This window comes from Mandrillus leucophaeus, unplaced genomic scaffold (assembly GCF_000951045.1).
Source record: "Mandrillus leucophaeus isolate KB7577 unplaced genomic scaffold, Mleu.le_1.0 Scaffold55, whole genome shotgun sequence".
Taxonomy (NCBI): domain Eukaryota; kingdom Metazoa; phylum Chordata; class Mammalia; order Primates; family Cercopithecidae; genus Mandrillus; species Mandrillus leucophaeus.
In genome coordinates this window covers 1,425,817-1,439,858 of record NW_012105919.1, presented here as the reverse complement: position 1 = coordinate 1,439,858, position 14,042 = coordinate 1,425,817, and the positions used below count along the sequence as shown (strand labels likewise).

At 40.3% G+C, this 14,042-nt stretch overlaps 1 protein-coding gene across 1 annotated transcript in view; it reads left to right on the top strand.

The window, feature by feature from the left end:
- Positions 1–11,866, top strand: part of PPP1CC (protein phosphatase 1, catalytic subunit, gamma isozyme) — a 24,366-nt gene extending 12,500 nt beyond the window's left edge. The window contains exons 4-10 of the mRNA XM_011997934.1: positions 166–297; positions 1,754–1,984; positions 7,452–7,556; positions 9,073–9,296; positions 9,499–9,633; positions 10,505–10,565; positions 11,470–11,866. Of these exons, the coding sequence (XP_011853324.1) occupies positions 166–297; positions 1,754–1,984; positions 7,452–7,556; positions 9,073–9,296; positions 9,499–9,633; positions 10,505–10,565; positions 11,470–11,540 (959 nt within the window). The 3' untranslated portion in view covers positions 11,541–11,866. The remainder of the gene's footprint in view (positions 1–165; positions 298–1,753; positions 1,985–7,451; positions 7,557–9,072; positions 9,297–9,498; positions 9,634–10,504; positions 10,566–11,469) is intronic.
- The last annotated feature ends 2,176 nt before the right edge of the window (positions 11,867–14,042 follow it).

The following is a 14,042-nucleotide window of genomic DNA, read 5'->3' as shown; positions in this document are numbered from 1 at the left end:
TAATAATAATAAAAATAAATAAAACCATGTTTATTATAAGTGTCCTGAAAATGAAGCCACTCAGAGAAAGCTAGTTAAACCATGTTGTTGCCCATTTATCTAAATCTTATATTGTATTTTGTATTTTGGCTTCATTAGACTAATTGCGGTTTTTCTCCTCTGCAGTGAGAGGGTCCAAGCCTGGTAAGAACGTCCAGCTTCAGGAGAATGAAATCAGAGGACTGTGTTTAAAATCTCGTGAAATCTTTCTCAGTCAGCCTATCCTACTAGAACTTGAAGCACCACTGAAAATATGTGGTAAGTTTGGGGCACACAAGTTATCTTTGGTTACGTGATTGATTAACTGAGTCAAGAATATGTTGATGACCTTGTATTAGCTAGTAGAATCATTCTCCTGTTTGTGAATAGCTTGGAACTACTAAAAATTAAGTTAAATAGTAGCTTTAGAATAAATACCTCTAATGGACTTAGTTTACTTAGATATACTTCAGATTTTTAAAAAAAATATTTTGCTGAAGGAATAAACATTGCAGAAGAAAAAATGAAACTCAGAATGGAGAACCAAGGAAAGGTCTGAACTACATAGATGTATAGGAATATGTTTTAAGTTTAAAGCAACACTGGTTATAACTAAAAGTAGAACTTCCTTGATGTTGATTTTGTGGTTCTGTTTTCTGCATAATGGAAGCAGATAATTTGTGTTTTAACTCAATGTAAAACTAAACTGTTTTCATTTGAGTAATATATTCTTATAGCATATTTGCATTGATAAAACTTTGTGTTTTTTGTTTTTTGTTTTTTGTTTTTTTTTGAGACGGAGTCTTGCTCTGTCGCCCAGGCTGGAGTGCAGTGGCCAGATCTCAGCTCACTGCAAGCTCCGCCTCCCGGGTTCACGCCATTCTCCTGCCTCAGCCTCCCAAGTAGCTGGGACTACAGGCGCCCGCCACCTCGCCCGGCTAGTTTTTTGTACTTTTTAGTAGAGATGGGGTTTCACCGTATTAACCAGGATGGTCTCGATCTCCTGACCTCGTGATCCGCCTGTCTCGGCCTCCCAAAGTGCTGGGATTACAGGCTTGAGCCACCGCGCCCGGCCATTTTTTTGTATTTTTTTAGTAGAGACGGGATTTCACTGTGTAGATGGTCTCAATCTCCTGACCTCGTAATCCGCCCGTCTCGGCCTCCCAAAGTGCTGGGATTACGGGCTTGAGCCACCGCGCCCGGCCTGTGTTCATGTTTTTAAAAGTAAAATGTTCTTTGGCATTATCTAGCAGGGAGAAATTGAAAGCTAAATGCATTGATGGGTGGGGGATGGGGGTCGTGTGTATGTGTGTATGTGCTTTGCTCAGACTGGGCCAAGGCTCGCTAAAAGTGCAGCAGTTCTGCTGACACAGTACCTAGAGACTGAGCTATCAGGGATCTGATATTGATCAGTCATCCTGAAAGGAATACCATGTTACTTGGCAAGAAGGCATGCCTGGACATAATAACCCTTTCCACAGAATAAATTCTTAATTAGTTGAATTTTGTGTGAGGTTCTGGACATACACATATACTTAAAAATTTTATTAAGTTCAATTGAACTAAATATGATGCCAGTTTGGAAATTACTTAGTGTTGGCTGTCCAATTAAACTCTCATTACTAGAGGTCAATGCCATTGTACAATGAATTTTTAAAGAATTTCTTTCTAAAGCTTTGTTAATGGATTGAGCTGTAAGTATGGGAACACTGTGTAACAAAATTCTTGCTTCTAGGTGACATCCATGGGCAATACTATGATTTGCTGCGACTTTTTGAGTACGGTGGTTTCCCGCCAGAAAGCAACTACCTGTTTCTTGGGGACTATGTGGACAGGGGAAAGCAGTCATTGGAGACGATCTGCCTCTTATTGGCCTACAAAATCAAATATCCTGAGAATTTTTTTCTTCTCAGAGGGAACCATGAATGTGCCAGCATCAACAGAATTTATGGATTTTATGATGAGTGTAAGTACTTTTCTATATCTCAGGAAGTTATTGAAATTAAGATATTTATCATAAACAGTTATCACGTACTTCTGTTAGGAATTGTGAGAGTTTAGATGCAGTGGTATCATCTCTCATGTTTTCTATTTCATCAACTTGTTTTTAACTTAGCTTTTTAGGGGAGGTGGGGGAACAGAGTCTCACTCTGTTAACAGCCCAGGCTGGAGTGCAGTAGCACCATCTTAACCTCATTGCAACCTCTGCCTCCCAGGTTCAAGCGATCCTCCTGCCTCAGCCTCTCAGGTAGCTAGGACTGCAGACATGCATCACCACGCTCAGCTAATTCATGTATTTTTTTGAAGAGATGGGGTTTCACCTTGTTGCCCAAGCTGATCTGAAACTCCTGGACTCAAGGAATCTGCCCACCTAGGCCACTCAAAAGTCCTGGGATTACTGGTGTGAGCCATGGCGCCCAGCCAGTTTTTTCTCTCTTGGGTAGAAAAAGAACACTACTGCTGTAATAAAATAAGGTCTTGGATTCTTTTATGATGTGATGATCAGATTAGGAAATAATGATCATGGTAGTGGTTTCTTTAAGATGTAAATTGTTGTATTCACAGATAACTTAATTCTTGGTAGAAATCTGAGAACCATTCTAAATAGTTTTAAGCAACTTTATTACGTAATTTCATTCCATAAAATTAATCTGTTGAAAGTATACAATTCAGTGATTTGTAGTAAATTTATAGTTAACCGACCATCTCACCGTAGCCCCCAGGCAACCACTAATCTACTTTTTGTCTTTGCTAGAGAACATTGCATGCAAATGGAATCTTGCAATGTGTAAATAATTAGTTTTTGAAATTATTATGGTTTTTCTCCTCTGGCATAACCGCACCCAGGAAGAATGGCAATAACTTTCCTAAAACTAAAATGTGCTGAATAAAGATTATTTTTACAGTATTTTACGCATTTTGTGACTCATTTTGGATTGTTTATTTAAAGGTGCACTTTGATTTGACTATTGACAAAGCACAGTTCTTAAAGCTTTGCAAATAGGCTGGGCGCAGTGGCTCACGCCTGTAATCCCAACACTTTGGGAGGCCACGGCAGGTGGATCATGAGGTCAAGAGATCGAGACCATTCTGGCCAACATGACGAAACCCTGTCTCTACTAAAAATACAAAAATTAGCCAGGCGTGGTGTCAGATGCCTGTAGTCCCAGCTACTTGGGAGACTGAGGCAGGAGAATCGCTTGAACCCAGGAGTCGGGTTCAGTGAGTCGAGATCACACCACTGTACTCCAGCCTGGGTGGCAGAGTGAAACTCCGTATCAAAAAAAAAAACTTTGAAAATAATCAGTTTGATAAAGGGTTTTATGTCAGAAAAGGTTTTGAATCTTTACCTTCACCTTCCTTTTGTGCTCATTTCTGCCAGAAGGGGTTTCAGGTTTGGAGTGAAGAGGTGGTTAAGGAACTTCAGGTAGTTGGCATTTGCTAATATGATTATAGGGAGATCAGCAAAGTGTTGTCCCTGTGGCCCTCCCCTAGACCACATCCTAACTTAGAGTCTCCAGATGTGTGTTTTTCCATCTCAATTCACATAGATGCGGTGAGCTAGCACATTTGTTAGAAGTGCATCCTAGAAAGATTATATTCACAGACTGAGCCCTTCTACTACCACCCTTTCCCACAACTGGATGTTTGCTTGGTCTGTGTCCTTGAGATCCAGCTGGTAAGATGAGGTGGCAGGAATGATCAGGGACAAAAATTCTGTGGGTTCTGGACTGACTGATACCATTGAACCTGTACAGGAAAGATATTCGATATTAACAGGGATTCTGTGTCAAAGAAGTACCAGTAAGCCAGTTACTACTCCTTAGGTAGTGAAATACAAGGCAGATGTGGTGGGTTTTTTTTGTTGTTGTTGTTTGTTTTTGAGACAGAGCCTTAAGCTGGAGTGCAGAGGTAGGATCATAGCTTACTACAACCTGTAATTTCTGGGCTCAAGCAATCCTTTCACCTCAACTTCCCTAAGTGCTGGCATTACAGGCATGGGCCACCACACCCAGGCAACATTGTGTTTTGGATACTTATTCCAAGTGTTACTCTTGAGTTAAGAAAGGGTTCCTTTTACATAACTGTTAGCCCAGCAAATACTTTTCATGTTTGCACTGATGAATTCAAATCCATTTGACCTCATTGTTGTGACTTCTATCCTAACGTAATGATACTAGCTGTATCAGTTTCAGTTTCTACTCAATGCAGAGGCCTTTAAAATGACTTAGAAGATCAGTGTCGGTTGGTATCAGTTTCGACTCCTGTTTGATTGATCATCAACACAGTTTATAGATCAAGCATCCTCTCTCCCGTCAGGCAGATACAATTTGCCATCCAGTCTACTTGTGGGCATAAAAGTGCCCTTGACATAGGTGGCTTCTGGTTGAAGGCTTGCAGACATTTAGTATATATATTATATATATTAATTTTATTAAAATGAAAAGTTGTATTCAAATGTTGATTTTCATGGGACAATTTAAAAACCACTGCCTGTTTTCCAGGTACATAAGTACTTTATACTACCATTTCTTTTTTGTTTGTTTGTTTAAATTTTGCAAATGTGATGAAAAGGCTGAGGTATATGTTGTTGGGTAAAACAGGAGTGTTTGTTGATCCATTTCTGCTACCGGAGCTGTCTGATGTACAGTAATGGGAAACTGCATTACAGGTTATGGCTCAGAATCTTAGGATTTGGAAGCTAGACGATTACCCTGGTTAAACCTTTTAGGACCCAGATGTTCCTAGTGGTTTGAGGTGGCCTTAGGGAGGATATGAAGAGAGAAGAGAAAGAGACAGCCCCACGCTTAAAGTGCTGAGAGGCAAAAGGAGGAAGCAAACTGATTTTTCATGGAGAGGCCGGCAGAAATCGGCAAGAGAAGAAACTGGAGTTTGTGGCATAACTAAAGAATCAAAGGCCGGGCATGGTAGCTCATGCCTGTAATCCCAGTACTTTGGGAGGCCAAGGTGGGTGGATCACTTGAGGTCAGGAGTTCAAGACCAGTCTGACCAACATGGTGAAAACCCATCTCTACTAAAAATACAAAAATTAGGTGTGGTGGTGCACACCTGTAGTCCCAGCTACTCAGGAGATTGAGGCAGAAGAATCCCTGGAACTCGGGAGGCTGTGGTTGCAATGAGCCGAGATCACATTGCTTTACTCCACCTGGGTGACGGAGTGAGACCCCACCTCAAAAAAAAAAAAAATATCCAGAAGTGAAGCTGACCTTGGGGAAAGAGGAAGTCACTATCACTGGGGGGCTAAGGCAGCAGCCCTGTTCTTATAATACAGGTTAAATATTCCTTACCTGGAATGCTTGGGACTAGAAGTGTTGCAGGTTTCAGAGTTTTGTGTTTTGTTTTGTTTTGTTTTGTTTTAATTTTGGAATATTTGTGTTATAATTACTGGTTAAACATCCCTAATCCAAAAATCTGAAATCCAGAATGCTCCAGTGAGCATTTCCTTTGAGCATCATGTGAGTGCTCAAAAAGTTTCAAATTTTGGAGCATCTTGGATTAAGGATACTCATCTTGTGGTGGTGGTGGTGGTTAGTAGTAGTATTGCTGTTGGACATGGGAGGTGGTGTTTTTGCAGATTGCCCATCAGCCTTTCGTAAGGAGGAGTTTGTTGGTTTTTTTTTTTTTTTTTTTTTAGATGGAGTTTCATTCACTCTTGTTGCCGAGGCTGGAGTGCAATGGTGCGATCTTGGCTTACTGCAACCTCTGCCTCCCAGGTTCAAGCAGTTTTCCTGCCTCAGCCTCCTCAGCCTGGCGGGAGGAGTTTGTTGAACTTTCAGAACCCCTCCAGTGAAGGAGTTAGTAGCCTCTAAAGAAATGCGCAACAGGGTGACCCACAGAGTTAGACCCAGTCATTGAGAAACCAGAAATTGTTAGGAGAAAAGATAACACTTTTCTCTGCAGAGAGAAGGCAAACATTTGTTGAATTTACATTACATTTCAAGCCCTGTGCTAAACTCCCTAGACTGCTTGATTTGCATTACAGGGTGGGAAGTGTGGTTCAGGTCAGTTGTTTGGGCTGGCCCTAACTCTCAAAGGAGAGGTACAGGTTTAAACCTTTCGATGTCCCTGTAGTCCCCAGGAAGAGACTAAGGACAGACTCTTGGTTTGGTTTGGTTTGGTTTGGTTTGGTTTTTGAGATGGAGTTTCGCTCTTGTTGCCCAGGCCGGAGTGCAATGGCACAATCAAGGCTCACCACAATCTCCGCCTCCCGGGTTCAAGCGATTCTCCTGCCTCAGCCTCCCAAGTAGTTGGGATTACAGGCATGCACCACCACACCCAGCTAATTTTTGTATTTTTAGTAAAGAAGGGATTTCTCCATCTTGGTCAGGCTGGTCTCAAACTCCCAACCTCAGATGATCTGCCCGCCTTGACCTCCCAAAGAGTTGGGATTACAGATGTGAGTCACCCCGCCTGGCCAAACTGTTGGTTTTTAAAGATTGTGCTTAGTATAGTAAGGTACAGGAAACAAAGGCATCTGGACAATTGGACAGTCCTCAACTAATCCAGAGAAATTTGTTCTTGCAACGTATGTGAGTAGGTTTTAAACTCAGAACATCAGTTTCCTGTAGAAACAGTGCATAGTGGCATATTTCTGTCAGAACTGCACTCTGACTCCAGAATGTGTGGATGCCTGTGCTGGTGAGAGAACGTGACCACCCTGTGACATCAGGCCTGTGGGAGCATGTGGAGTCTGTGCAGTGTTGGAAACAAATGCCCTGTAGTGCCTGTGAGAGGTACCACTGCCGTGTGATCATTGTGCCTCCTGTTAGCGCACTGAGGCCTGGGGATCCTCTGGTATCTGTAGGTTGTTGAGGGGAGTACATGGGGGGTGGGTGCTAACTCAGGCTTCCTCAGAAGGAAGGTCGTAATGCCACATGGTGTAAGTTCGTAATCGCCTTAAGAATTAGAGAACTAGCTGCAGTGAGATTGGACAAAGCATACTGGATTTCAGACAGAATTGATGCTACCAGATAATTCCTGGGATTTGATGGCAATCCTTAATCATTATCAAATCTGGAATTCTGGTTTCATACTTCTGTGGAATTTAAAAAGATTTCATGTGAAAATGTAAGTCACTGCTTTTAGATCAGATGTGTCTCTCCTAAACCCCTTCCCTCCAGGAGAGTCTTTCTTTAAAGAGATGGGGTGTCACTATGTTGCCCAAGCTGTTCTTGAACTCCTGGGCTCAAGCGATCCTCCTACCTCAGCCTCCCGAAGTGCTGGGGTTACAGGTCTGACCCACCACGCCCAGCTCTTATTTTAAAAGAGTGTTAAAATAAGACGGTTTTATTAAGATTCTTAATAAAAACATAGTTTCGTTTGCTTAAAAAGCACCCAGAATCTTGCTTTGGGGGAAGTTAATCCTGAGAGAATGAGCCTACGTAACAGTAATACTCTCTTTTTAATCACAGGTAAAAGAAGATACAACATTAAACTATGGAAAACTTTCACAGACTGTTTTAACTGTTTACCGATAGCAGCCATCGTGGATGAGAAGATATTCTGCTGTCATGGAGGTAGTTGGGCTGATTTTTGTTCCAAATAGGTTTTGATCCCTTCCAAAGGATGAACACTTTAACATTTGTGAGTTACCATTGGGATGACTTCCTCTGACAGAACACTCTCCTTTGTTGATGTGTTGCATTGCACTGTCACTCCGATACAGCCAGGATTACTTGGATAAAAATCTTAAGGAACTGATTTATTACAGGGAATTCTAGACTCTGTAAATTAGGATTGAAAATAGAGCAGAAAATGTTTATTTTTATTTTATTTTTTGTAAGGATGAGTTCTCACCATGTTGCCCAGGCTGGTCACAAATTCCTGGGCTCAAACAATCCTCCTGCCTTGGAGTTCCAAAGTGCTGGAATTACAGGCGTGAGCCACCGTGCCCGGCTCGGAAAAGTATTTTTAACTATAAAATGAACAATACATAATTTGCTGTGCCAGGGATCCTCTAGAACACTGAAGATGTGAATAGATTTTCCCTTGTTTGTTTTTTATCCTCTCAGAACTTTCTCTGACTTGGATTTTAAAAGTTATTTTGGCCAGGCATAGTAATTCGCATCTGTAAATTCCAGCACTTTTGAGAGGCCAAGGTGGGAGGATTGCTTGATGCCATGAATATGAGAACAGCCTGTAACATATCGAGACCCCTGTCATTAGAAAAAGTGTTAAAAATTAGCCAGGTGTAATGGTGCACACCTGTAGCCGTAGCTATTTGGGAGGCTGAGGCGGGAGGATCACTTGAGCCCAGGGGTTTAAGGCTGCAGTGAGCTATGATCGCACCACTGCACTCCAGCCTAGGCAACAGAGGAAGACCCTATCTCTAAAAATATATACATACATATTTTATAAGCTATTTTTCTTTGCTCAGTGGTTGTGCTTTCTATAATGTAATTAAAATAGTAATTGCAAAGAGAATTTCTTTTCATGTATGGTGTGAAATTAATCAGCCATCAAAAAGCCAACATAGTGTCTTTTATCTCTGTGCTTCTATACTTACACAGGTTTTGGTAGAGTTGGATACATGGTTTTTAACTCTTATAATATGCATCCCATATTGTGACTCGATACAATAAGCTCTTGTAGATTTTAATGGTCTATGAATAGTGCAGATTTCCTAGAGAACTACCTCTCACTGAGCATCCTTATCTTCTCAGCTCAGTCATTATAAGCCATCAATCGTAACATCGCTCATTATTGTCATCAACTGGGGAAGCCCGTAGAAGAGTTTTTTAAATCACTGGATTTTATTTTACAGTGTTCTGTATAATATAACTGCCTCCATGTACTGTTTAAACCTGCAGCACCCCATGCATTACTGCATATAATTCTAGTGTGTATCCAGTTGTCCTTTTTCTGTGTGTGTGTGTGGTTTTTTTCTTTTAACCAAAAGTAAATAAAATATAATCCGATTTCAGTTTTTGTGTCAGGATTATTGAATTTCTCTGTAGACAAATGGAACTTTTGAAGGGGTAATATCCTTTTAAAAGTTTTGCTTTCTTCATTTTTCTTTTCCTCATTGAATAGGTTTATCACCAGATCTTCAATCTATGGAGCAGATTCGGCGAATTATGCGACCAACTGATGTACCAGATCAAGGTCTTCTTTGTGATCTTTTGTGGTCTGACCCCGATAAAGATGTCTTAGGCTGGGGTGAAAATGACAGAGGAGTGTCCTTCACATTTGGTGCAGAAGTGGTTGCAAAATTTCTCCATAAGCATGATTTGGATCTTATATGTAGAGCCCATCAGGTATTGATTTTGAATTTTACATGTACACTTAAGAGCATGTGTGTGAGCACAGATTCTCCTTGTTGATTTTGGTGGGTAGGTATTGCTTATTTATACAAAGTGTTTCTGGAACACAAGATATCAGGCTCAATGGGAAACTGAAACGTGGTTTTACTTACCTAATATTTGCACCTATTTATACTGAAAAAATTTTCTCTTGAAGGTGGTTGAAGATGGATATGAATTTTTTGCAAAGAGGCAGTTGGTCACTCTGTTTTCTGCGCCCAATTATTGTGGAGAGTTTGACAATGCAGGTGCCATGATGAGTGTGGATGAAACACTAATGTGTTCTTTTCAGGTAGAGCATGCTTTCAACATTATTTCCTTTTACTGTGTTTGCACTTTGCTGGTTGAAAAATATAATTGCCACTTTTTGCCTAGTGTTCATTTATGCTAAGTAGGCTGTTTCTATTTTCCCTTAACCAGTGTGTGTTATAGTTGAATAATGTGTGGATCCCTTGTAAAAGAAAAAATTAATTATGGCACCTTTTCCCAGTGTTTAATTATGATTTTTTTGCATTGCATATTGGCTCCTTATGCTTTTATGGCTGTTTTACTGTAGATCTAAAACCATAATGACAATGTAATGTTCAGCTAAAATTAAATCACCACTTGCATGTGAAAAGTACTGAGTGCCTCGTGCTATGTGTTTACTTAGTTCTGCCCTCTAGTCTAATTTCCACAAAACTTCTGTTAATGTACCACGACATCATTTGGCCTTCAGTTGGCACAAAAGCATTATTTAGAATCTGCCTCAGCCTTTTTCTCATTTGCAAGTTTTTTTTGTTGTTGTTGTTGTTTTTTACCAATTGTCAGAGAACTTGCAGCTTTCAAAATTCCAAAGATTGTGCAAGAATCCCCTGCAGGTTGGAGAAACACTTTTGTAAAGGACTTTCTCCCCTATATCAGAAGGAATAGCTAAAGATATTACCAGTACTCAGAGACAAAATAATTTGTCCAGATCATAGATTTTTATCTCTTCATCATAGCCTTAATTACTAAATGTTTACATGTCAACTTAACTTGTGTTAATATGCTAGGGAGGCTTTTACAGTTGTTGGGGCGTTGTAAACGCCATCTGAACAAAAGATCTGAATGAAATGTAAGGACTCTTTAAGATTTGGGGTTGAGTATATTTCCTAAATGAACTGTCTTTTGAATCTCTCCAGATTTTAAAGCCTGCAGAGAAAAAGAAGCCAAATGCCACAAGACCTGTAACGCCTCCAAGGGGTATGATCACAAAGCAAGCAAAGAAATAGATGTCATTTTGACACTGCCTAGTTGGGACTTGTAACATAGAGTATATAACCTTCATTTTTAAGACTGTAATGTGTACTGGTCAGCTTGCTCAGATAGATCTGTGTTTGTGGGGGCCCTTCCTTCCGTTTTTGATTTAGTGAATGGCATTTGCTGGTTATAACAGCGAATGAGAGACTCTTCACTCCAAAAAGAAAAGTGTTTTGTTTTTTAATTCTCTCTTCCTTTTGCAAACAATTTTAATGATGGTGTTAAAGCTGTACACCCCAGGACAGTTTATCCTGTCTAAGGAGTAAGTGTACAGTTGATCTTTTTAAATTCAGTACAACCCATAATCATGTAAATGCTCGTTTTCTTTAGGACATAAAGAGAGCCCTAGGGTGCTCCAAATCTGTACATGTTCTTGTCATAAAATGCATACTGTTGATACAAACCACTGTGAACATTTTTTATTTGATAATTTTGTTTCAAAGGGATTGCTTTTTCCTCTCATTGTCTTGTTATGTACAAACTAGTTTTTATAGCTATCAACATTAGGAGTAACTTTCAACCTTGCCAGCATCACTGGTATGATGTATATTTAATTAAAGCACACTTTCCCCCTACCGTATACTTAAAATGACGATTAAAGCCATTCTTTTAAATATTTGTGACTCTTTCCTAAAGCCAAAGTTTCTGTTGAATTACGTTTTGGCACGCCCCTAAGTACAAGGTGGTATGGTTGTGTACACATGCTGCCTTCTCGGGGATTCAAAAACAGGTTTTTGATTTTGAATAGCAATTAGTGATAGAGTGCTGTTTAAGCTACTAATGATTAAAGGTAATAACATTTTGTACAATTTCCATATAGTCTATTCATTAAGTAATCTTTTTACAGTTGCATCAGGCCTGAACCCGTCCATTCAGAAAGCTTCAAATTATAGAAACAATACTGTTCTATACGAGTGACCGATTATGCTTTCTTTGGCCTACATTCTTTATTCTGCGGTGAAGTTGAGGCTTATAAGTTAAAACAAAGGAACTAACTTACTGTCCACCAGTTTATACAGAACTCACAGTATCTATGACTTTTTTTAAACTAAGATCTGTTAAAAAAGAAATCTGTTTCAGCAGATGACCGTGTACAATACCATGTGGTGAAAATGAATTCAGACTTATTAAATGATGAACTTGTTAAATCCTCTCAGTGTCTATTTATCAGCACAATACACACAGGAGAACTGTTGATGGCATATTGAATAGATTTTCCTGAATAAATTGCCCTGGAAACCACATGGTTGCATTTTGGTTTTGTCTTCTTTCATATAGTCTGTTTTCCAAAGATGGATTATAATACAGATACTAATACTCTTCGAGTTGTAACCTGGAGACAGCTATTCATGTAACAGAGTGATGAGGTGGAATGATCCTCCTCCTCTACCGTTTGGGGAGATGGGGATTAATCTGTCTGTGTCCATAGTTTTCTTACTGTCTGGTTCACTTGAACCTAGTGGCGAATTTGAAAGCAGCTCACTTCATTATTCTGAGTCAGCCACCTATATTTTCATGCACAGTTCTTTGATCTGTTCCCCCTTCCCTGGTTTATATGGAACACAGTATCACGTCATATTTTGTCATAAGTATATATCTTAATTTCTCAGAGGTACGCTAAAAATGAGTGAAGAGCATGTCATTTGGAAAGCTTTTTTTTTCTGTTACAAAGTGGTCTCCCTGAGGGTATTGGCAGAGGACCTAGTGAGGAACTGTTTGAAGGACACAGAACAGCACAGGGCCGTGGACTCCCCTCTGCTAACAGGCTCCGGTCCTGAGGCATCTGCACCCTGCCCTGCTCCCATCAAAGAGGGAAGGGGGACCTCATGACCTTCCTGCTCCACATTGACAATATCCAAACTTGTGCTGTTTCACTTTTATGTAATACTCTCCCAGACTTCTTTGACCATAGGAGAAAAAAATGAACAATAATTGTGTCAAAGGCAAATTCTGCCCATCTTTATATCCTGAACGTTAATGAATTGACACTAGGATTTCAAAATGCTATGAAGTTGTAAAATTGAGCTGCTGTACTTGGATTATATCATTATTGGAGTGTGGTATCTGGCTCAAAATTTTCTTAAGGAACATTGATTGGTCAAGTAGAAGACAAGATTAGTCTTTGGACCTGAGATCCTTAGGAGAGACTCAATTTGAAATCTGTGTGACAGTAGAACTTGAGGTGTGTGTGATAACCCAAGTCCTGGCCCCTCCTACCTAATTTGAGTGAGTGACCTGAATGCTGAGCCACTGTTCCTAGCTATGAAACGTCCATGGCAGTAGCTGTCTCACATTTGTGAATGTTGAGTGAAATTGTGTGGTGTCTTTAGAATGCTCAACTCGGTGGTATTTGCTTAAATGTTTGCTTTTTGTTGCCTTATCAATCCCAGTTCTTCCGTGTCTTTGCACATCTTGGTTGGCTGAGTTTGAAGTGTCACCTGCCTTTGCTTTGCGGCCCTCTTATGACCTGATACCAAGCCATGGATAGCTAAGTATGTCTGAGCATTTACTGCGTAAGGGAATAGCATCATAGATGTTTCCAGCATACGCAAAAGAAAGAACTAGGAAAGAGGAAGTTGTCATTATTAGTGTGATACTATTCTAGTAAATGGTTGTTTTATTTTTGTCAAGTATTCCTGATCACAAGATGACAGCATACAGAAAGGCAGGTGATAGGCATCCTTAGTCGCTCAGTCATCTATGTAATACCCTCCCATTGAAATCGCTGATTTGGTACACAAATTAGGCCTGCCCACGTCTAGCTGCAGTGGACGGCACAGATGCTCACATACAACCCTTGTTCTTGAAGTACCTTGATTTAAGGCCAGAGTTCTCAAGTAACACGCATAAATGGGATGTGGAGCACAGGGACTAGGAAAAAATTACTGAGTGCTGAGCCATGAAGAAGGCACAGAATTTAAACTGATGGAAAGGAGTATCAGTCACGTTTCTCAATGTGGGACTGTGATGAGAGTTTGCAAGGGAATTCAGTTTGCTGGGAAGTGAAGATAAAAGCTATGAAGTTAAGGCATCATGATGCCAGAAAACACAAGGGAACCTTGCAGGGAAGTGCTGCATGAAAAACCTTAGGTTTATTTGGCAGTTTGCAGACTCGCCATGTGAATTGAGACACGGAGACAAGGGCCACGTAATCCAAGTATCGCCTGGAATTAGTAGTAGAGGGGACAAAGCTGAGGATCCGCATCAGAACAAAGAAGGAATGTCTTCCTTATGTTTGGGTCTGGTAGAACATTAAAGAAAGCTTCCAGGAAGTGGGTTAGTACAGGTTTGAAGTGCCATGTCTCCATTTTCCTATCTTGAGGAAAAGACCCAAAACTCAACCTCATGTACCGGCTAACTTGAATCTGCAGGGGTGGTTTTGATGAAGAAGAACTTTTTCAGTCCTGCAAATCAGATGTA